Raw genomic sequence first — 24,878 nt, 5'->3', positions numbered from 1 at the left:
AAGACGTTATTTGGAAAATAAATAAACAAACAAACAAACAAAAAAAGAGTTATTCCAAGTAGGAAAAAAAAAATAGTAAAGTGTGGTGTCATGATGTGTTATGGGTTTAGACATGAGATGTCCCCCCAAAACTCATGCGTGAGACAATACTAGAACCTTCAGAGGTGAAATGATTGGGTCATGAGAGCCTTAACCTAATCAGTGTGTTAGTCAGCTGATAGGGATAACTGGGTGGTAACTGTAGGCAGTTAGGGTGTGGCTGGAGGAGGTGGGTCATCAGGGGCGAGTCTTCAAGGTATCTATTTTGTTCCTGGTGAGCAGAGTCTCACTCTGCTTCCTGTTTGCCATGTCCTTCTTCCTGTACACCTTTCTGCCATAATGTTCTGCCTCAACTCAGGCCCAGAACAATGAGGTCAACCTCTATGGACTGGGACCTCTGAAATCATGAGCACCAAATCAACTTTCCCTCCTCTAAAATGGTTCTTGTCAAGTCTTTTGGTCATAGCAGCAAAAAGCTAGCTAGAACATGATGGGACTCTGTACTAGGTACTACAGAGGCATAGAAGGAATAGTTCAATGATACTGTCATGGGGGGACAAGGTATGGAGAGGTTTGAGGATGGTCACCAAAGTCTGCATTATGGCAATGACAGCTAATGCTGCTGAATCTGAAAGTAGGTGCTGCCAGGCTGATGTGGAATAGGGGTAGCAATCGACACAGCGGTTGAGATGCGGACATTCCAGGTCAGAGGCACGGCACTTGGGGAGTCAGATGGCACCCATAAATGGTATGGGGTAAAGAGGTCAGCGAATCGGATGGCACGTGTGAGTGCTGCAGAGTATGACAGAACAGTAAGAAGGAAACAGAGGCGGGTAGGCTGCCAGAGTGGGAATTATTATCGTCTATTGACTATATAATATGTGCCTTGTGCCACGATGAGCATTTTGTGTGTGCTGTATCATCTTATTCTCAATACTACTGCTCTTCCCATATTTGTCTTCAGTCAGATGAGGAACTGAGGAAACGGAGGAGCTGTTTTGTTCATTTGGGCTCACACATCTGAGGAGTGATGCAGCTGGGATTTGAGGCCAGACAACTGAATTCCAGAGTCCATCCCCTTCACCACAACGATAGAATGGAGAACCTTGCCCACTCTGTTAGCAATTTAGGACTTTATCCTTTAGTAAACCCAGGGGCCATGAAAGAGGCTTAAGAAGGAAAGCGATCCAAATGACCAAGTTCATTGTACTGTAACTCTCTTCACAGTTATAAGTCTCTCGGGGGAAGGAACAGAGTCACCGAATCTTTGTATTCCTAACACCAAGCCCAAGGCTGGGTTCTTGGCAACAACTGTTTGTGGAATGAATGAATGAGTGTCCAGGTGTCTTATCAGTCAATCTTAGCTAAACCCTTACTTCTTACACACAGCAGCCGTGAGAGAGAAATAGGCTTTGGATACCATCCCTGAGACCCTGGCTATACAACCCACTGCAGTTGGGGTGGTGTTTCTCCAGGTCTTCTTGCGTCTGCTCCCAGTAAACTACAGGACTGCTTCTCTTCTCCGTGGCAGGATAGATAAACTTCATCTCAGTCACCCTCTTTCTCTGGAGATCTTCTAGAGCTACTGCCCACCACTAAGTAGAACCCAGCTTCCCAGCAGCTGTCACCAGCATGGCCATCTGAGTCTCAGCCGCCACCACCATTGCAGTCCTGTGCCTCTGTACTGAACACTTGCCCCACGACTGGTTCCACCCTCAGAACCAGCCACAGCTCTTCCTCCTGATTTAAAAGGTTTTCTTCCAAGTAATGCAATTTTCTCCCCAAGCATTTCCTGCCTGGCCTCCCAGAGATTTCTCTGTCAGAGCTACAGTTTTCTCATTTGAGATGCTGAAACCAAGTTCTAGGACTTAGGCAGAGGAGCTGTTCTTGTGACTTCTACCCTCTGGTTGCACCGCAGTCATGTGGGCTTCCTGAGATACAGGGTCCTCATCTCTAAAATTAAATTTTTCCATCTTGAGTTAGGAGTCAGGACTCAGCCTTCTACTCTCGCTCCAGTGCCTAAAGGTAAATTGCCTGCCTTACTGATGTATCCTGCCACCTCCCCGCCAAAAAGAACTGAGCACATATTTGTTCAAAGGCTTCTGATGTCTAACAGAGGGTGGTAGTAAAGGTGTGTCTATCATCGATTCTCTTTGGTGTTAGGTCCCCATGTTAATAAGCACTTTGTAACACATCCCAATGTTCCCATACTGTTGAGAATGTTGTGCATTATGACTTCTACATCACGTCACTGATATTCTTTGTGACTTCACTTTTAGTTTGCTTGTATGCCTCTGTATTTGTGTGCTAGCAAGTGTTTATTATGAATTCTTGAACTGTAATGCAGTTCTACGTTGAAGTTAACAAATATTCCTAATTATAAAGCACTTCTATAAAATGATGAAAGTCATTTTCTTTTCAGAGAGAGAGACAGAGAGAGAGAGGAAGAAGAGGGAAAGGAAAGTAGAAGAGAAGGGAGGAGGGGAAGAAAGTGTGAGGGAGGGAAGAGAAGGGGAGGAAAGAAAGCAGCATTACCTTAAATGTATTCATAAATGTCTGATACATTTTGACATCATAAATATCAAAATATAAAAAATACATCTCAAAATTGAAAAAAATATATGGTAGTTTGACAGATCTGTTCTGTGTAGTCTGAATTTTGCTTACTATCTCTAGGGCCATTTTCTCACATAAAATGAGTGTTTGGACTAGATAAGATCTCTCCCAGTTCTATGATTTCTTTTTAATGATGAGCAACAAAAAGAAGGGCTGGTTCCACAATCCAGTTATTATGAATTAAGCAGCTCTGAACATTGATGTGGCTGCATCAGTGTGGTATGCTGATTTTAAGTCCTTCGGGTATAAACTGAGGAGCAGGATAACTGGGTCAAATGGTGGGTCCATTCAGATTAGCCAATCCCAAAAAATCAAAGGCCGAATGATCTCTCTGATAAGAGGATGATGATACATAACGGGGGGTGGGAGGGAGGCAAGAATGGAGGAAGGATGGATTGTACAGAGGAAAAAGAGGGGTAAGAGGGGTGGGGGAAGGAAAAATATCAGAATGAGACAAACATCATTACCCTATGTACACGTATGATTACACAAATGGTATGACTCTACTTCATGTACAACCAGAGAAACAAGTTGTACCCCCTTTGTTTACAAGGAATTGAAATAAATAAATTATTAAAAAAATAAATAAATATTAAATCTCACTTAAAAAAAAAAAAAAAGAAGGGCCGTGGAATAATGATAAAATCAATGCACTAAGAGTTGGATTTTTGGCCCTTACTCTGACTCTCACCAGTTGTATTACCTTCAGAAAGTCACATGGACTTCCTGAGATATAGGGTCCTCATCTCTAAAATTAAGCAAGTAGACTCTGCCTCTAAAACCCTGAAACAATATTCCCAAAACTGTGTTCTGTTACTAATGTATGTCTTGAGGGGACCCCCAGTATTTTGCCTGTTTAGCTTACCTTATTCCTTCATTTGGGAACAGCATTCCTCTTGACCTTTTGGAAACTATCCATCCCTTTCCCATAATACCCTGTTTGGATTGTCAAACCCTTCTTCCGAATGCCTCCCTCCCCAGGCCAATTAGGTGGACCTGAGACCCATGAAAGGTCAGGAAGACCTTTTCCCAAGGTATCTGAATCTAGAGTGAGTGACGCAGGAAGTTAGATCTGGGTCAAATCTATGGCAGCTCCCTCGTGTTCCTATACCTAGACCTTTGGAACTACTCACACCTCAGCTCATCTGAAGATTAGTTGTTTGAATTTTCCAGCAATTCTGTGACATACCCAATATTCTGCTAATTCATTCCTTTGTGATTTAAGATAATTCAGAGTGTCCATTAAAAAGGGGGAAAGGTCTGAGATCAATTAAATTTGGGAAATAATGGGTTAACTGTTAGCTGCAAAACATCTCAAATATTTACTATGCTAATATGCATTATGGATTTCCAAGTAAAAAATATAAACTGCAGCATTTCCCAAACTTACGTTTTGTTATAATCATTTTCTCATCTAACTCTCATTAACATTTCATTACACAAGAGTTTAGGAAACATCACTCCAGTATTACCTAGGGCCACCCTTCTGTTTGGAAATGTACATGTGCCTAAACATAATTATCCAACCAGTAATTCCAATATAGTAGGAGGAATAATGTCATAGCATAAGTCAATAACAGTACTTATTTAGTGCTCACTATATGCCAGGCCCTAGCATATGCCAACTCATTTAATTCTCAGAGTAACCCTATGAGTAAGGCTCAGTTATGCTTTTCATCTTATAGATAGTAATACTAAAGTACTGAGAATTTAGTTACTGACCACATGGCTATTTAGAGACAGCCTGGGATACAGTTGTTAACATGCATCTTCCTAATTATTTATTTCAGTTCAAATATAACACATAGGTTATTTAGAGAAATATAAGGATTACAATATTAAGATGGTTTGGGTGAGAGGAATGACAACACATGACAAGAATAAGTCTGCTGAAATATTATACAAAATTATGATTTGGAAAATGTTCTTTGCTAAGATGACCCTAATGTACAGACTCTAAGCTATCCAGGTCCTTTATTTGGTGCTTCTCTTGACGACCCACAATCCAACGGTGCAATTACATTTCCATGATCTCAAGCATTAAGAAGTAGTGTATTTACTTAAAAAAAAAAAAGTAGTATATTTCCTTTTGAGACCATTTCACCTGGCATTGTGGGTAACACCCCTATGAAGGAAAACTCTGTTAGTGGAGAAGATGGAAGGAGGAAATACAGAAAGTGTTATGCTATAGTTAGGATGTGAGGTGTCCCTCAGAAGCTCCTGTGTTGATGCAGAGGTGAAATGATTCAGTTATAAGAGCTTTAACCTGATCAGTGGATTAAGCCATTTGGTGGATTAATAATTTGAATGTATTACTGGGTAACTCTAGGCAGGCGGGAAGTGGCTGGAGGCAGGTGGGTCACTGGGGGCCTACCTTGAGGATTATATATCTTGTTCCTAGAGTCTCTCTCCCTGCAGTTTTTCTCTGCCATACTTCTTTACCATGATGTTATGACTTTTCTCAGGCCCTGAGCAATGGAGCCAGGTGACCATGGACTGATCCTCTGAAACCATAAGCCCCAAATAAACTTTTTCTCCTCTAAGTTATTCTTATCAGGTATTTTGGTCACAGCAATGAAAAGTTGACTAATACAGAAATAATAGTTGGAAGAAACATCTAATATTCCATCACAATATGACAACTGATCCCCCTTTTTAAATTGTTATTTTAGATAACTAGCATTGGACTTCTTTAATACAGTAGTTTTATCCTCAACCATGGTCTAGTCATAATCTTGGGCCCTGTCACCATTCTGAAATTTCCTAGGAATGAGGGAAATATGTGGGGAGGACAATTAAATGACAAACAGCCAGGAAGACAGAACTCATGGGGAAAGGCACTGAAGAGAAAAGACAGATGGCTGTGAGAGAGTTATGTGAAGCAGTGAGTCAGTTGTTGGCTGTCTTATTTCCAATTTAAAAAAATATATGTACAACAGATTTATTCTTGTGAGGAGTTCAAACAATGCAGGTGAAGCAAACATTTCTCTTGAACTTCTGTTCAATCTCAGTCCCTTCCCTGGACTCAAGCACAGTTATCAAAATGGTATATGTTCTTCCAGGTATTCTGCTTGTACTTAAATGCATATGCAGGATGAAAAGGGATGGTTATAAATTGTTCATGGGCTTTCTCTGATATCACTGATATAATTCATTTTGTATTGTTCCGCTACATGCTCTTTTCACTTAGCAGTCTGTCTTAAAGAATCTTCTCTGCCATTATTCTGTTTTTTAAAATTAACTGAGAATTCTGTAAAATAAATGGATAATTCATTCAACTATTAATTTCAGTGGTCTCCAATATTTTGTTCTCCTAAACAGTGCTGAGTTAAAATTCTTATGAATGTCTCTTTGTACATTTGTGTAGGTATGGAGAACAAATACTCAAGGTAAAATTCTGGGCCAAAGGGCATGTTCAAATTTTTTTTTTTAGTAAATACTGCCAAATTGCCCTCCAGAAAGCCTTTTCCAGTTTATACTCTTACCAATAATGTGACACTTGCCTAGAGTTGCTACTATCAGTGTTTACTGTATTTTCCAAACTGATGGGTGAAAAATGGTTTCTCATTGTTTTAAAATTCATATCTTGGAATACTTGAGAGCTAAGCATCTTTTCACATTCTTGTTTCTAATACAAATTTCTTATTGACTTTTCTGTTTAATTTCTGCTGCCCATTTTTTTGGGAGAGGAAGTGTTTCTTTTCTTACTGACTAATAGGTATCATTGTATCAATATTACATAAGTTACATATATTGCAAATATTTTCTCAGGTCTACAACTTGCCTCTGCTATTTTAATTATGATGTCTTTTGTCATACAGAAGTGTTTCATTTTTACATAGTGCATATAGTGTCTTAAACTTTATCGTATTTTTGTTTGTTTAATTCCTTTTGAAGAAGAACTTTCTAACATCAAGGTTAAATATATTTTTTCTAGTACTTCAAACGAGTCTATTTTATGTTTTGTGTCAAGTGGGGGTGTAGTTCTGGGTATTAAATCCAGGGCCATGCTAAACACACACTCTACCACTGGGCTACATTTTTAGCTCCTGTTTGATTCTTCAGTTCACATGGATTTTGCCTTGAAAATTGTAGAAATATTATTCTTTCCTCCTAATTGGATAACCAATTGCTCTGATTCCAATTATTGAATTTATCTTTTATTTAGATGTTGATTTAAAATGCTACATTCTTATATGTCACATATGTATCATGTCCTACTACGTAGATCTGTTTCTGTGCACTTTGTGTTTGTTGCTCTATCTCTTTGCCAGAGCTACTCTGTTTTTATTACCATTGCTTCACAGTGTTTTTTAATACCTGGGTAGGCATGTGCTCTCTGACAATTTTATTTTCCCTTGTGGTGCTGGGGAACACAGAGCCTTACTTGTGCTAGACAAGGGCTCTACCATTGAGCTATACCTCCATTCCTGACTTGTCTTTTAAAGAATGCCACGGGCTGGATGTGGTGATGCACGCCTGTAATCCCAGCCGCTTGAGAGGCTGAGGCAGAAGGATGGCATGTTCAAAGCCTGTGTCAGCAAGAGCAAGGTGCCAAGCAACTCAGTGAGACCCTGTCTCTAAATAAAATACAAAATAGGGCTGGGGATGTGGCTCAGTGGTCAAGTGCCCCTGAGTTCAATCCCCAGTACACATCACCGCCACCGCCCAACTGCAAGAAAAAAAAAAAAAAAAAAAAGAATGCCAGGAGCTCTCTTCCTCAATGCTCCCTACAGAGGTGGCAGCCATTTCCTATTCAGCAACATGGCTGTTCTCAAACCTCTCAGGAAGCCCAAAATCATCAAAAAGAGGACCAAGGAGTTCATCTGGCACCTGTCAGACCAATATGTCAAAATTAAGCAAAATTAGTGGAAACTCAGAGATACTGACAAAAGGGTGTAGAGAAGATTCAAGGCCCAGATCTTTATGACGAACATTGGTTTTGGGAGAAGCAAGAAAACAAAGCACACACTGCCCAGCGGCTTCCAGAAGTTCCTGGTCCACATCGTCAAGGAGCTGGAAGTGCTGAGACTACTCACCCTGCTTCCTTCAAGAACCTCAGATTCATCACAAAAATAGTAGCCCAGCTGGCCGTCAGAATCACCAATCCTAATGCCAGGCTGCACAGCAAAGAAAATGAATAGATGGTTCCTGTGCACATTTTTTGTGCTTAAATAAAACCACAAAAACCACTAAAAAAGAAACAAAAAAGAAAGCCATCCATCCTTGACTATTCTTGCATGTGTACATTTCCCAATTCATTTTGAAATTGTATTATCTTGTTCTACAAAATTAACTGTTGATATTCTAATTGTTGAATTTCATTTGTTATTATAGTTTGGAGAGAACATGGAATAGCTCTCTGTTTATGCAGGTCCTATAAGTTACAAGTTATAGTACAAGTATTCACAGTATAAATTATCCATGTTATTCATATAAATATAAGTTAACATAGTATAAGTTATTCATATAAATCTTGCACATTTTATATTGTTAAGCTTAAATATTTTTCATTAAAAATTTTCCATTTTGTCTGGGATCCTTTTTATTATTTTTAAAATTGTTTCATCCCTATTGCATATTATAGCTATTGATGTTCTTTATATTGATCTTCCACTTAGGTATTCTACTAATGTTTTCATAATTTTCACTTGATTTTCTAGGGTTTTGTAGGGTAAATAGTTTTATCCCTTTCTAATCCACTTACCCCTTATTTCTTTCTTTTTGTTTTATTGCATTGCTTAGAGTGTCAAATACAATGCTGACTATTAACAACACTGTGACAGATATCATGTCTGGCCTGTCTTACTTCTAATTTCTATTTTAGTGAAATTTGTTCTGTTTCCAGAGTAAGGTGTTTTCCTATTTTTTCTTACTAGATATTCTTTATCAAGATAAAGAAATTTCTCTTTTTCTGATCTGATAGTCAGTTTTACATGCCTGTTGAACTTAACAATTTATTGGCATTTATTCAGCTGTATAGTTTTTCTCCCTCTATATGCATACATATATGTGCATATAAACATATATATGTATCTAAGTGTGTGTCATGAATTGTATTTAAATACTTTCTAATGTTTAATTACTTTTACATTCCTGGAATTAAAACTACTAAATCAGGACATTTTTGAGTATCTATGTTCCAATTGTGTTTTAAATAGATTTCCTTTCATATGAAGTATTTGTTCTATATTAGCATTTACCACTTGATGTATGTTAGCCTCATATGACAAGAGAACTTTTCATCTTATCATGTGCTTGAAGAACATGTTTAACATGTGAATTGTCCATTTCTTGAAAGTTTCCCAGAACTTCCCCCTGAAGTCATCTGTGCCGGGTATTTTTTGGGTGCATATTTTACTAACTTCTCAATTTCTGTTGTGGATAATGGACTATACAAGTTTTTAAATATTCCTTGAGTCCATTTAGATCATTTATATTTTGTTAGAAAAATTTTTATTTAATTTACATTTTTCAAATTTTCTATGAGCACAGACTCTGCATCCCACAGGTTTTGATATTGGTGGTCTATTTCTGAATAATTTGAAAACTCTCTTTTGATTTCCCTTTGGAGACATAAATTAGTTTCAAAGTATCTTTGTTTTTGTTTGTTTTAAACTATCTTATTAAGTTACGATTGACATACAAAAATCTGTACACACAATATATAAGACTTGGTAAGTTTGAAAGTAATTATATCTGTAAAACCATCGCCACAATCAATGTTGTAAACATATACATCTATTTTTTATTTTTAACTGTCATTTCATTTTTGTGTTCTGATTTTATTGCATTGTAGTGCGTAAATGTGACTTGCTTGGTTCATGCTTGGGAAATTTGCTGATTTTTGTGTTTGGCACATTCTCTGAAATTCTGATTAAGTAAGTTCTGAAATTGGACCAGAGACTGTCTTTTCAACAAGTGTCATTATTAGATTCTGATACAAATAATCCAAGCAGCACATATAAAAATAATGCTCCATGAAAAATGCTAATGGAAGCTGTGGACTCTTTCCTGGAGACTTCTAGACATAGAAGAAAGGGAAGGCCAGCTATGTATGCCTGGTTGAAAGACCATGACCCAGAGCCAACCTAGACTCAAAGACTTGCTGTACCTCTTACTCAGCTGTGTGATGTTGGGTCTGTTACTTAGTCTTTCTGAATCTTGGTTTCAATATTACAGGACATATGTAATACAACTGGAATGAATGGCATTTAAACAGTAACTTCTTCAGAGATCTCTAGTAGTTCCATCCAGCTAGGAAAGTTTGTCTGGAACAACATATTAGGAAAGTGAAAGGTCAATATGGATTATTCAGGCTGCACAGTCTTCTCATTTCCTTTACTCTTCTACTTTTTTAGACAGAGGAAGAGAGACAAGTACCACATGGTGATGAACTAGCAAACTTACTATCCTTTGAGTTTTCTGGTGTCTCATGTTAGACTAAATCTCCTTAAATTCCTTGGATTGGGGTCAGGGTGATCAGTTATAGGTAGGTTCTTCTTCTAGAGAGGGAGTTCTTTGTTTGGCATAAGAGGGCAGGAAACATGGAAATAACATGACCAGTGCTTCTTCCAAACAGCAAGCTTACTTGGGGGAAAGATTCAAGCTGAGAAATCTAAAACTAACTCAGACATTTCAGGACCCTTTGCCAATGAAGAAGTCTCCCTGGAGATGTTAGGACTGTTTCTATCTGCTAAAACTCCTGAAACCTTGTCAGATTAAGACAGACTTCAAGAATGGATTGTTCATCTGTCAGAGTCAGTTTGTAATCAGTGACCAGTGAGAAGCAGCCTCTTCCTCCTTGTTGTTGAGAGCTCATTAGATGGACTGCTATCTGCATGTGTGTGTGCACACACACACAGAGAATCCTATAAATAGGCAGGTGATTTGCAGCAGAACTCATTGCATCTTTGCCCTAGACTTCTGATCAGCACAGCCAGTGTTCTCACCAGCATGTGCCAAAGCTCATGGACAAGGTCAGCAAATGTGCTCACTCTGTGGTGAAAGCTGCCCCTGCCTCTGTGCCTCCCGAGAGGTGAGTACTCCCTGGTCCCTGTGTTCAGATCACACCAGAACTCTGCACACAGTGGTCATGGGGGAGATATCACAGGTCTTGACTCTAGACTGCCTCACTGACTCTAAATGGTTTTCTCCTTCTCTAGATATCTAACTCTGCTTCTCTTGTCCCCACGTTCTCTGGTTAGTTGCTTCTTTCTCTGTATCTCCTACTCATTGCACCCCCTGTCCTCCTGGCTCTAGCTGAGGGTTAGATGACTTGCATGTGACTGAGAGAACCAGTCTGGTTTTGAAGTAACTTGAAAAGAAAGTGTTCTCAGAGCCACCTGGCTGAGGTGAGAGGATTCCAAACTCTTGGGTCAGGTGCACTCTGCTCCCGAGGTGCTCTCAGTCTGCGTCCGACTCGCTGTTCATCTTCTGGTTTTTTCCAGTCTTTGGTTCTAGCTCTCTGTCCGCCTCCCCATGTTCCTCACCTCCCACTACCTACCTTTCATCATTTTCCATACTTTTTCAGCAGGAATAACAGAAAGGGCACTGTCCTGGGAGCCAGGTAACTTCTTTTGCTTTTAATAATTTATTGTTAAGTAGCCTTGATGCCAGAAGTTTTGAGGATGCTAAAAGCCCTAATCAGAGCCCTGCTTCTGCCCACCTTTGGCAATCTGACAAGTCAGGTCACTGGCTCTGTCCTGAGGTTCCATTCCCCACCCCAAAGTTGTGTTAAAAGCACCTTTTTAAACTGTCAACTTCCTCACAGGTTGTTTGCAGGGAACACAGAAGGGAACGTAAAACTGCAGAGTCACAGAAATGTCAGGGATTATTGCAATTGTTACATTTTTCACAATCTGTTTTTGCCTCCTCTCACCCCTAACTCTTTCACTATTTCCCTGTTGAGCTTCATCTTTTGTTTTCTGTTCATCTGTTCAATCTGCCTCACAATTTATTCCTCTTCCTTCTTTTCCATTTCTGCTCTTCTCTCAGTTCATTTGCCTATGTGAATAGTTTTCCTGTTCATCTTTGCATTTTTCTTTCCTGCTCCTTTGAGAAAAGATGGCAGAAGTGTCTTAAAGAAGTTTGTGAAGGGCTGGGACTGTAGCTCAGTGGCAGAACACTTGCCTTGCATGTGTGAGACACAGTTCAATTCTCAGCACCACATAAAAGCAAATACATAAAAAAAGATATTGTGTCCATTTACAGCTAAAAAAATTTTTAAAAACATGCTTCATATTACAAAATGATATAAAGAACATAAACACCCAGCCCCCACCCCCAATTTTCTCTAAGAAGATCTAGAAAATAAATAAAATTAAAAAGAAGTAGAATGAGGCATTGTGAATAAGATGGGAACTTAATTTGGCATACAAAAGAATGTCCTGGTCTGGAAAAGTGATCTTTGTAAAACCCTAATTTCATTATATTATTATATTGTGTGCATGGATGAATATGTAACAATGAATACCACCATTATACATAACTATAATGCACCAGTAAAAAAAATATGGATAAAGACAAAAATAAAACCATAGTTTCTGCCTAGTGGCCTTTTAAAATATCAATCTGTGGAAGTGGAATATTGGTCAAGACTTTGAAACATCTCTCCCAACATGTGAGGAGCAAGGAAGAAAAGAAAGGAGATTAACAATAAAGGAAAAGGTAACACACATATCCTAAGAGATTACTGTTCATCGCCCACATTGTGTATTATTTCATTATCAGTTGATGTTTACATCAATCCAAAAGTGAAAGAGATTATATCAAAGTGCTTTTAGCAAGTGGTAAAACTAAGATGTAAGTACAGTTTGGGCATCCCTAATCTGAAAAACCCCAAATCAAAAATGATTCAAAATCCAAAACTTTTCAAGGGCCAATACAATGCCACAAGTGGAAAACTCCACGCCGGACCCAGCGTGGCCAGTTGCAGTCAAAATGCAGGTGTATATCATACAGTTTACTCCCCAAGGGAAAGAAGACCCTTCAACCTTGATATACTTTTTTCATGTACATCCATACGTTTAACCAAGATTGTGACACCTCTGCTTTCTGATGCTTTGATGTACACAAACTTTTAAAATCATGCACAAAATTATCAAAATGGGGTATAAAATCACTTTCAGGTTATGTTTATAAGTCATGTAAGAAACACAAATGAATTTCACATTTAGACTTGGGTCCCCACCTCAATGTATCACATTTTTTGTATATATAAGTAATCAAAAATATGAAAAATATGCCATTCAAACCACTTTTGGCCTCAAGCATTTCAGATAAGGGATATTCAGTTTGTGCTGGTTAATCTAATTCCAAACCCAGAGATACTTGTATACATCTGCCATATGTGTGAGGGTTTCATATGCAGATTGATGTTGAACCTCAAAAAAGTATATATGAAAGTTCCAAATACTAGCTTATTAACTAATTAACCCTTTAGTTCTAAGACTTTCAGATATGATTATCTCTTATTTTTATCTTTGTGTTTCCGATTATTTTTACCTTTGTGTTTCAGATTATTTTTACAATCAGTATAATTTCTCAAGACAATGTAAATAGCACTGTAGTTCATATTAACCATGGTCTTGCTAAGACTGCTGAGAAAAGGCAATCTAATGCTTGATCTTGCTACCATGAGTGACAGCTCTCGTGTATAATTTCCTACAAGCATATTTTGTACAAATAACTGAAACCGTAATATTCAGGGGCTAATTTTATGTGTGGATTAACAGGTTGCCTTTTCAGCTTGTTTTCTCTCTACCTCTTAGGATGTAAATTTTTTCAGGGTGGGGAGCTTTCAATTTTGATTATTCATTTTTCTGAATTATTTACAATAATCCCCTAGGAGTGGTTATTATCAGGAGATCCATTCTATTCTCTGGTTTGCTTGATTTTTTGCTTTATATATAATTTAGACTGGAACTCTGCTGGGAAGATGATGAGAAACTATCAAGGGTTTTAGAGGAAAGGATAAGTAGATAAAAGATTTATCAAGCAGAAGGAAAATAGACTGAAACAAAGAGCCAAAGTAAGCTTATCTGTGCTGTCTCCCACTCACATGGATACTAGAGAAGTTTTTTGTGAACAGAGCTTGGGCTTTTCTCTTGTATGTAGTATTAAAAATCTGGCATGCCAAGCAAGAGTCCTCATGTCAGTCTGATCATCATTAGATGTGGAAGTGTATTTCAGGGTTCCTCAATTGCCAAGATGCAGAGAATTTGTAGAGGATACAACTACATGAGGGCAGAATCTAGAATGGTGGAAAAAAGGGAAAGCAACTACATTTACCTTGAAAAGATAGCTGAGAAGAGCGGATAACATAGCAGAAACATAGCAGTTATGTTAAAGATAACATAATAGAAAATATTATGATTTAACAAATTTGTTAAATGTGTCTACCACCTAGTAAACAAAAGGTTAAACATAAATCTCAGTCTTTGTTGAAGGCTTGACAAAATAAAGAATACAGAAGAGCTGTAGTTGAGACCTAGCTAGGTATCTGATTCCAGTATCTCTTTTAAGTTCACTAACAATCTCAAAAGCTACTTAAATATTATTTCCATCATGGCCTAAAGGGAGAAAACTAAGTATCCTGGAACCAATATTCCTATGAACCCAATGATTAATTTTCACCAAAGCAGTTTCACCTAGAATTCACATTTATTAAATTGATAACATCTTGTACATAATTAGATTATTTCAGCTTTTAAAGTTTTCTATTTTTGCATATAATTAGGGGATCTTTCTTTCTCTTAATTTTAATATTTAAAGAAATCATCTCAGAACATGACAATCTGAAATTTGTCTATCTAAAAGTATTTTGGTTAATTATATCATGATTTTAATATAACATGATGTATGATTTATATCATGAATCCTTAAACATAAAGTCCCTTTCCACATTAAAATGTGTATAAATATAGAAGTATAAAGAATGCTGAGTTTTTAAAAATAGAGATGAGCATTAAAAATGAATTGTTCATAACTCCAACTATAAACAGCCTCTCTTAATATTTTGGTGAACTTTTTCCCAATCTTTTACTTATGCAAAGAAAAATTTCTTTTTAATTAATGTAGTCTTGAATGTAACAATATACTGGTATGTGTTTTGCTTTTTGTTTCACTTTAAATTATATTTTAGCATCATTACTTAGTCTTCAAAAACATAATTTGAATGTCTGAGTGATACTTTCTTAATTTCATTCTCTATGATAATTATCCATTCCTTTATTATAGTTCCTAAGTTTTTGCTATTACAAATAATTCTATAATGGACTATTTTGCACATAAAGTTTTTTCTTAATTAGATTCTTAGAATAAAATTTTTAAATGATAATCTACTCTTAGCAAACTTCTATAGCACCATGATATCCCAGGTACTGTTCTAAGAACTTCATCAGAATCACTAAATCATCTTAATAATCCAGTAATGTAGATAGTGTTGTTAGTTCTCATTTTAGAGATAAGGAAATGGTAAATTAAATCACCTTAAATCACAGTTGGTGGGTGGAGTAGCTAGTATTCGAATTCAGATCCTTGACCTTCCTTGACTATAAAGGGATTCTGCATTAAAGGGAAAGAACATTTTAAAAACTGTGTATATCGCCAAACTATTTAGCATCCAATAATGTAATGCCAGCACTAATATTATGATTGTCATATTTTAACTTAATTGATCAGAAATGGTGTCTAATTGTTTAAAAACTATTATTTGATCACTAATGAGTTCAAATGCTTTTGGATGGTGTTTCCTTTTCTTCAAATTGAATTCTTATCATTTTGTCTCTTAAGATCTTGTTAGAGTGAACTCTTTACATAATAAGTTTAATACACTGCTGCCTCTTATATTTGCATTTTTTCTACTCAATTATTTTGTTAAAAAATAAGTGAGGTGACTTTTTAATGCATAGAAGAACATGCAGACTCCAGTCTACTCTTTGCCATTGGGTCATTTTGAGCTGAAAAAAGATCCAACACACTGGGATCTAACTATTTCTGTAGAGTACAAAAAATATCTTTCATCACTCCTTGGTCAATATTTTGACTCCTTCAAATCCCTCATTAAAATTAGTGAAGTACGTGGATGATTACATGAGTGGTGTAAATCTACATTGTGCACAACCACAGAAATGAAAAGTTGTACCCCATTTGTGTACAATGAATCAAAATGCAGTGTGTAAAAATTTAAAAAAAGCACAGTATTAAGGAAATGTACAAAAATTAAACTTGAGCATTAAATATGTCAACAACAACAACAAAAATAAAATAAAATTAGGGCTGGGGATGTTGTTCAGTGGTAGAGAATTCATGCCTAGAGTGCAAGAGGCCCTGGGTTTGAACACCAACACTGAAAAAAAAAGGAATCAGTTAAATATTCCTTTGTTTAACCTAATACTCCTATTGCTTTGTGCTCATTTCCTACTGTTCTGTCTTGTGAGAGATGGAGAAGGGTTGGTTACAATACTTCAGTAGGGATATTTCCCAAGATGCTTTTACTTAACCTCCTAAATCTCTCTTGTCAGTATTCTTTTGATTTAGTCCTCCCCCTGCCCATAACATAATGCTTTGTTTCAGGGATGATTTTTTGTTAAAATACAAAATATAACATGCTTATTTAGTTGTTCTTGTTATAATTTCCTTCACGTCGCCATTTCTTTTTTACTTGTTTTTATTTGTTTATTTTCTTATTTCTGGAAACTTTATTAAGGAGATCAGAACAGCCAGTCATGATAAAAAGAGCTCATGAGTGTACAGCCTGAGGAAAAAGACTAAAATGATTAATGATTGTCTTCAAGTATCAAAGTCCCACCACCACCATGATAAATCATTCTTTACCTGGGATTGAATTCAATGAGTGAGGAATATAACTATAATCAAGTATGAATACCAAGATATATGAGTGCGTTCTCAACCAAATGGAACATTAATTAACATTATAACCTATCTTAGAAGGTGGTGATATCTGTACCCTAGGTGCTTTGGTACAGTAGGAAAAGCATACTAAGCACTTACAAATCCTGGACCGAGTCTCATTCCTTTCATCTACTAACTATATGACCTTGGAAAAGTTACTTTAGCTCTCTGAAACTGAAAAGTGCAGATAGGATCTATTTCATAGGATTATTATGAGTTAGATGGGATAGTACACACTTTGTATGCTATACAGTAAATGACTTTTTTCCGAGTAGATATTTACCTGGAATGGTTTGAGAGATTTCATGTGAGGGCTTATTTGTGTCAACAGGCCACCTTCTCTTCCAGAGAGGATCCCAATATCAGAAGCCCTCCCTGACCTAGCTCCATAAGATCATTTCTCTTACCTGTTGCAGTGATTCTGTGACAGATGATTTCCTGTCATAGCAACAGAAAATGAGGTAAGACGTGATTTCTGCAAGCTTGTTCCATTTTGTGTATAAACCATAACGTGTAATCAGTGCCCACTTGAGAGATTTTGGATTATTTCTAGGTCAAAAATGAATGGTGTGATCAGAACTGTTGCCTATTATTTCCTCCTACTAGGAGAAGTTTAGGCAGAAATTCTGACCTCCCCAAAGACAGGTAGATACACGAAAAGAGAAGGGGAAAGGCAGTCTATCCTCAGAAATATCATTTGCATATAATAATTCTGCCCATTCATTTTTATTTCAGCAGTATACTAGAGCTAGTTATACTAGCTCTTAAGACCTAATTGTTAAATTTTCAGGAGTTTTGAAAACTAGTTGTTAAACAGCCATTATTAGCAAATTACTAATTAATTTATACTTAAATAATTTATACTTACAATTAAATAATTTATACTTAAAAGCAAAAGTAACAAATACTCAAAACTCACTGCTTCCTAATTTTGTCACTACATTTTTCTATTATCTATACTCTCAAGGTTATTTACATCTAATGTACCTGTATGGTGAGAAAACCATATAATAATGACCTAATGTGTTTCTCTTCCCAGCTAATGGTGTCACATCAGTAGCATGAAATAGGCCATGAAGGGAGTATTTACACCATGGAAATTGGCATATGCCACAAATAAGTTGTCACTCCCAGAGTCATCTGTTAAGCACTTACCAGCACACCACTCCTTTATTTGTCTAGATACTTTGGCTGGTACTTGTAAGGCTTCCCAAAGCCTGAAGCAGTGTGAAGAGGTAACTGACAATGAAACTTCTAGAACCAGACTCCTCAGGCTTGAATCTGAACTTCATTACTTACCATATGACCTTGCAAGTTATAACCCTTTCCGTGCATGTATAATACAGGAATTAAAAAAAAAAAAACTACCTACCACAGAGGATTGTTACGAAGCTTAAGAGAGTTATTACTTACATACAATACATGTAGAACAAACACTTAACACATAGAATAATTACTTTGATTTAGATAAATGTTTTCATTATAATTCAGAAGCATCTTTCTATTCATCTTACTAAGAGTTTTTAAAAATCAGATATTACTGTCATTTTTTATCAAGTGCCTTTATAACATCTACATAACTGATTGGAAGTTTTATTTTTTGATATATTAATATGGTGATTATTATAAGTAGAATTCCTATTACTAGAAGAACTTTAAGTCCCTACAATGAATTTTACTTGGTCATGATGCACTATTCTTTGAGGATGCTAATAATTTATTTTGTCTATTTCACCATTATTAATCAATTATCTTGGTTATAATTTTCTTTTGTGTACTTTTTCAGGTTTTGGTCTAAATAGTTTGATAACTTTGTGAAAGTAATCAGCCAGCTTTTATTTTTTCTGTTCTTACAAAGAGTTTCAGTAAACTTGGAAAATATCTGATTGCTACAAGATTAGAAAGAACCGACCTATGGAACTACCAAGGTCTGGAGCTATTTTGGAGCATAGATCTTTGTCATCCTTCGATGTTTTAATAGTTCTCAGGTGTGGTTATGCATTGGAATTACCTGGAGAATTTTTGGAAATACTGGAACCCCTGTGAGCTGATGGATGTTATTAGTTCAATTTCACCATTCCTCAGTGTAAATATATATACAAACATCACGTCGTACTCCATAAAATATGCAATTATTATTTGCCAGTTAAATTTTAAAATACTGACGACTGAATCCCTTTCAATACCTTTGTTTTAATGGTCTGGTATGTGGCCTGGGAATATGAATATTTTAAACCTCTCCAAGGGACTATAATGTGAAGCTGAGATTCAGAACCACAGCATTACATTAATTTCACTCAGCATATTAGTTTAATTTTGTCTCCATCTTTTCTTTGATGAATTTTAATGATTTATATTAACCTAGAAAATAATTCATTTCTTCCATGCTTCCAAACTGATTATCATAGAATTTCACAAAGCACTGTTGCATAATTACTTTTATTTTCTTTGTGGCTATGATTATTTCTCCTTTTTAAATGTGCATGGTTTTGCTTTCTTCCCTCCACCTTATTTTTTGATATTGTTAGTAGTTTATATTAGTGGCCCTTTCAAAAGGTCAATTCCTGAGTTTATCGATCTCAGTCTTTTCTTTTTTTTTTAATTTTATTCATTTTTATTTTTACAGACTGCATTTTGATTCATTGTACACAAATGGGGTACAACTTTTCATTTCTATGGTTGTACACAATATAGATTCACTCCATTCGTGCAATCATACATGTACATAGGGTAATGATGTCTGTCTCATTCCACTATCTTTCCTTCCCCTGTCCCCTCCCCACATCATTTCCCTCTATACAATCCAAAGTTCCTCCATTCTTCTCTTACTCCCCCACCTGCCCCATTATGTATCATCATCCACTTATCAAAGAAAACATTCAGCCTTCAGTTTTTTGGAATTGACTTATTTCACTTAGCATGATATTCTCCAACTCCATCCATTTACCTCCAAATGCCATAATTTTATTCTTTTTTATGGCTGAATAATATTTCATTGTGTATATATACCAACCCCAGTCTTTTCTCATTCAATAATTTTGGGTTTGATCTTTATGAACCTTTCTCATCTGTTCTTCCTTAGGTTAATTTTGTTTGTATGCTTCTTATCTCTTTAACTATTTCATGTTGTTTTATTTCATTTAACTTCATTTATTTTCATTCTATTTTGGTAACTAATAAAATTATTTCAGGTCATTTAACTTTCCTCTGATAATTATGTTGGTATAGTAATTTTAAATATATGATACTTTCAGTTGTTAGATTTTTTTAGACAGCCTTAGTTTTTTAATTTCCTGTTTGATCTAAGACTTGCTTTCAGGTGGGTTTTATGTTTTTTCAGTTTTGTTTGGGATTATTTTCCTAATCATGTCTAATTTTATCATCACAGAATCATTTCTGAATTAGCTGCTCAATCCCTTCCAAAACATCTCCTTGATATGACTTAATGGAACATGCTTACCACCAGGCACTTAAAATAGGAAAAGCAACATATATGTTGAATTTAATAAACATAAAAAAGAAGTAATAATAGCTGTCCTTTTGTCCCACATTTATCTCCTAGTTTGAACCTTCTTGTTGGGAAGGAAGTAGTTGAGAGTCAACGAACCATCTAAAAAAATAGATGCTTTCCCATCAAATGCAGAATTCCAGGTGTGTGGCCAGGACTGATGCCTTTCTCAGAGTTCCCCTTTCATGTTCATGCCTATCAGAAGCACTGAGTTGATTGCAATAGGCAAGGGCTGTTCTGTGAAAAGTCAAATAGCAAATATTTTAGGGTTTGTGTGCTGGGTTACTAATATTTCATGGGACATACCTGCAATAAAAATAATTTATTACCTATTTGAAACTCAAATTTAACTGGATGCCTTGTAGCATATATTTTTATTTGCTATATCTGGCAGACCTACTTGCAGACCCTATGGTCTCTGTGGTAACTACTTAGCTTTTTCATGGGAAAACAACCATAGATAATATGTGAACAAATGTATGTAACTATGTTCCAATTAAACTTTATTTCTAAAAATAATCAGTTAGTTATACTCAGCCTGAGAGCCAAAGTTTGTCCACCCTTGCATTAGATTAGTGGATTTCAGCTGGACATGGTGGAACACACCTCTAATCCTAGTAACTCAGGAGGCTAAGGTAGGAGAATCAGGAGCCTTGGCAATTTAGTGAGACCCTGTCTCAAAATAAAATATAAAAAGGAATGGGGACATAGTTAAGCTCAGTGGTTCAGTCCAGCCCTTGAGTTCAATCCCCAGGATTAAAAAGTAAATAAATAAATAAATAAAAAGACCAATGGTTTTAAATATTTACCATATATCAGAATCACATGGATACTTTGTTAAAATGCTGAGTGATGTGCCCCATCCCCACAGTTTATAATTTAGGAGATCTGGGGTAAAGTCCAACAATTTGCATTTCTGTGATGCTGCTGCTGCTGATCTATGGTTCACATTTTGAATACCTTTGCATTAGAAAAAAATGCCTTATTTTTTTTACACCTACCCAGAGGAACATAGGTTTATTCATTATTATTCAAAGATACCATCTCTCTTTTGAGACAAAAATTTTTAAATGCTGAAATTTAAATATTTTCATGGTCAGAATTTCCTGACAAGCAGAGCTTCTCTCACGCATGTGGTATTTGGGAACTAATTATAACCCTTCTCAGGGAAGGTTTAGAAAAAGGTTTCCTCTGAACTCACACTCTCTGGGGCTCTAGTGGGGTGGAGTGCCGTTGGCCCCAGTACTCATTCAAATAAAAATAAATTTTTGTCCTTTCTCCTGCCTCCCAGCTGGACTTGTAGAAGATCCCCCAGCCTGGAAACTTCTTTCTGCAGGTACACTTTAGCCATTCCTATGGCAAGCTCATCTCAAACCTTGTCTTGGTTTTAAAAAAAGTCTAATCCATTCATCTGTTGAAGGGCATCTAGCTATTGTGAATTGAGCTGCTATGAACATTGATGTGGCTGCATCACTATAGTATGCTAAGTGAATAAGCCAATCCCAAAAAACCAAAGGCTGAATGTTTTCCCTGATAAGTGGATGATGATATATAATGGGGGTCTGGGGGTGGGGAATGAGAGAAGAATGGAGGAACTTTAGATTATGTAGAAGGAAATGAGAGGGGTGGGGATATGAAAAATGGTAGAATGAAACAGAAATTATTACCCTATGTACATGTATGATTACACAAATGGTATGACTCTACACCATGCACAACCATAGAAAAGAAAAGATGTACCCCATTTGTGTACAATCAAAAGGCAATCTGTAAAAATAAATAAAAAAATCTTTTTTAAACGCTTTAAAAAATACAAACAGAAAAACAAAAATGAAAAAGACATGAACTAAAACACTAAAATGGGTTCTCTCTAGATGATTAGTTTTATTTGTTTATGTATTTTTGCTTTTACTTTTTGATGCTTCCTAGATGTTCTGTAATGAGCAGGCATTACTTATATAGTTAAGAACATAATGACAATTTTTACTTAGAAAAGTCAGTCATATTTTTTTCCTCCGGTATTCCACTCTCTGGTTGTAGTCCCCCTCATTGAGGTTACAGAAAAACAAAATTCTCTTTTTGACAGGAAGCCTATTAACATTTAAAGACACCTCTCAGATTCTACTTCAGTCTTCCCTTTAAATTTCCTTCATGGTTTGTTACATGTTCCTGGATCTTTCATTATCCTGTTTTGTTCTGAATATAGTCTCACTGCTGGATAATTGTTTAATGTAGAGTCCAGAAAAACTACAGAAACAGTGAAAAGATCAGGGATGAACAGGCAAACCCTGGGACTGTCCGTGGAACTACTCTGGATGATGCTCTAACAGTCAACATGTTTTTACACATTTACCCAGAATGTAAAGCAGCATGAGTGAACGCCAGTGTGAACTATGAACCTTGGGTGATCCTGATGTGTCAATGCAGGTTCACCAGTTGTAACAAATGTGCTATTGTGGTGTGGGATGCTCACAGAGGGGAGGTAGTTAGTACAAAGGACAATGGAGATATGGAAACTCTGTACTTTCTGCTCAGTTTTGCTGTGAAACTTCTCCTAAAAATGAAGTTTAGGGAGTCTGGGACTCTGGTTACAACATTTCAAGTGCCGCCTGGTTGACATAAAGTGCAACAAACCTTCCTTGGCTTGTAATATGTTTCCCCTATTGCAGCCTACAGTAGCACTGGCCTTTTCTGTGCCCACGACACTGCAGACTCACATGGAGTTTACTGGAATTTTCCTTTACTGCCTTTTTCATTCATTTTCCCCGACCTGTTTTTACAGAAGTCAGTCATTCAAAGTAGCTCCTGTACACAGCTAACTCACCTGTGCTTTTCCTATCCTTGACCTCCAGCTGGCCCCAGACAATGGACCTCAGGAACGTCAGCAGGGTGACAGAGTTCATTCTCGTGGGCTTTGAGCAGAGCTACCCTTCCACTCGAACATTGCTCTTCACACTCTTCCTAGCCCTCTATGGCCTTGCCATGGCCATGAATGGCCTCATCATCTTCATCACCTGGACAGACCCCAGGCTCAACAGCCCCATGTACTTCTTCCTTGGCCACCTGTCTTTCCTGGATGTCTGCTTCATCACCACCACCATCCCACAGATGTTGATCCACCTGGTAGTCAAGAACCACAAGGTCTCCTTTGCCTCCTGCTTGACCCAGATGTACCTGGTTTTTGGTGTGGGAGTGGCTGAGTGCATCCTCTTGGCATTCATGGCCTATGACCGTTATGTTGCTATCTGCCAGCCGCTTAGCTATGCTCAGATCATGAGCCGACAGGTCTGTGTGAGCCTGGTGGGTACTTCCTGGTTCTTTGGGATGATCAATGGCATCCTCCTTGACTACATGACATTTAGAGGTCCATTCTGCAGAGACAACCATGTAGAGAACTTCTTCTGTGAGGCCCCCATAGTGATTGCCCTCTCCTGTGGGGACCCTCTATTTAGTCTAAAAGTGATCTTTGCTGATGCCATTGTGGTGCTGCTCAGCCCCATGGTGCTCATCGTCACCTCCTATGCACGCATCCTGACCTCCATCCTGGGCAGAGCCTCCTCCTCAGGTCGGGGGAAGACTTTCTCCACTTGTGCCTCCCACCTGACTGTGGTTGTCTTCTTCTACACCTCGGCTATGTTTTCCTACATGAATCCCCGCAGCACACACGGGCCTGACAAAGACAAGCCTTTCTCCCTCCTCTACACCATCATCACCCCCATGTGCAACCCTATCATCTACAGTTTGCGCAACAAGGAGATGAAGGGGGCCATGGGGAGAGCCCTGGGGAGAGCCAGCCTGGCCCAGGCAGAGACTGTCTAGCGGGAAGGCCCCTGGATCCAGAAGAAGTTTCCTCCCCTGGGGTGGGAGAAGGTTACCCCTTTCCCAACCTGGACACGTGAATAACTCTCCAATGCTGAAAGCCTTCAGAAAAAAAGAGTGATGTCTTTGTTGGCACCCATCTTAACTGGAAGTTCCTCCTGGTGTCTAAGTTTCATCTGTCTGACTTTATTTCCAGCACAGATGGATCTTCCCAGACTTCTCTTTGTAATATCCTTTCAAGATGGAGGAACAAGTGCAATGAAATTAAGAAATTAATTACATAATGTGAGAAAAGGCAGGCCAGCTTCTCCAGAGAAACCAATGAAAAAAGACAACTAGGCCATGCTTTGGGGAGCATTACTTTCTAGGGTAAAGTCAATTCCTAGGAATCTAGGTTTTGGGAAAGGAATAGATTGAATACCACAAGGGGATATATGGAAGCAGTAAGTTGGAGAAATACGCTGTGAGAAATCAGACACCATCCCTGCATGGTGGCCCCAGAATTCTTCAATTAAAAAGCAAGAATTAATAAACAGGGTTGTATTTATTTCCCAAAGCCAGCAAGAGGAGATGTTGTATGCCAAGTTTATGTGGATTAATGAGAAAGAGGGAGAACAGAAGCAAAAACAAAAGACCTGCTTGTAAATTGGAGGTTTGAACCATATGACAAAAATCTGCATTATACAAAACTAGAACAGAGCACTTTAACTTATTTGCACATTAATTTGCTTCCAGTTGAAGATCTTATCATTAGCCTGGATGTATGTTGTGATACCTACATAAATCATAAATTTATGATTTAAATTTATCATGTTTTACGCTTTTTGGGACTTGTTTTGTTTACCATATACTCATATTCCCTAGGACTCTACTCATATCTCTAACTTCTTTCTCCCCTCCCCTACATTTATCCATGGTCTAGAGCAGTGACCCTCAACCAGGGACAGTTTTGTCCCCAGGGGAATATTTAGCAATGTCT

General features: G+C 37.3%; 1 protein-coding gene across 1 annotated transcript; it reads left to right on the top strand.

Annotated features, from left to right (window-relative positions):
- Window positions 1-10,625: 10,625 nt before the first annotated feature.
- LOC124982866 (olfactory receptor 10AD1-like) lies at window positions 10,626-23,899 on the top strand. The gene is made up of 2 exons (XM_047549758.1): window positions 10,626-10,693; window positions 22,933-23,899. The coding sequence occupies exons 1-2, from the start codon at window positions 10,626-10,628 to the stop codon at window positions 23,897-23,899; spliced, it is 1,035 nt and encodes a 344-aa protein (XP_047405714.1).
- The last annotated feature ends 979 nt before the right edge of the window (window positions 23,900-24,878 follow it).

This window comes from Sciurus carolinensis, chromosome 4 (assembly GCF_902686445.1).
Source record: "Sciurus carolinensis chromosome 4, mSciCar1.2, whole genome shotgun sequence".
Lineage (NCBI taxonomy): Eukaryota > Metazoa > Chordata > Mammalia > Rodentia > Sciuridae > Sciurus > Sciurus carolinensis.
The sequence above is the reverse complement of the archived record's forward strand: the minus strand, read 5'-3'. Positions and strand labels throughout refer to the sequence as shown.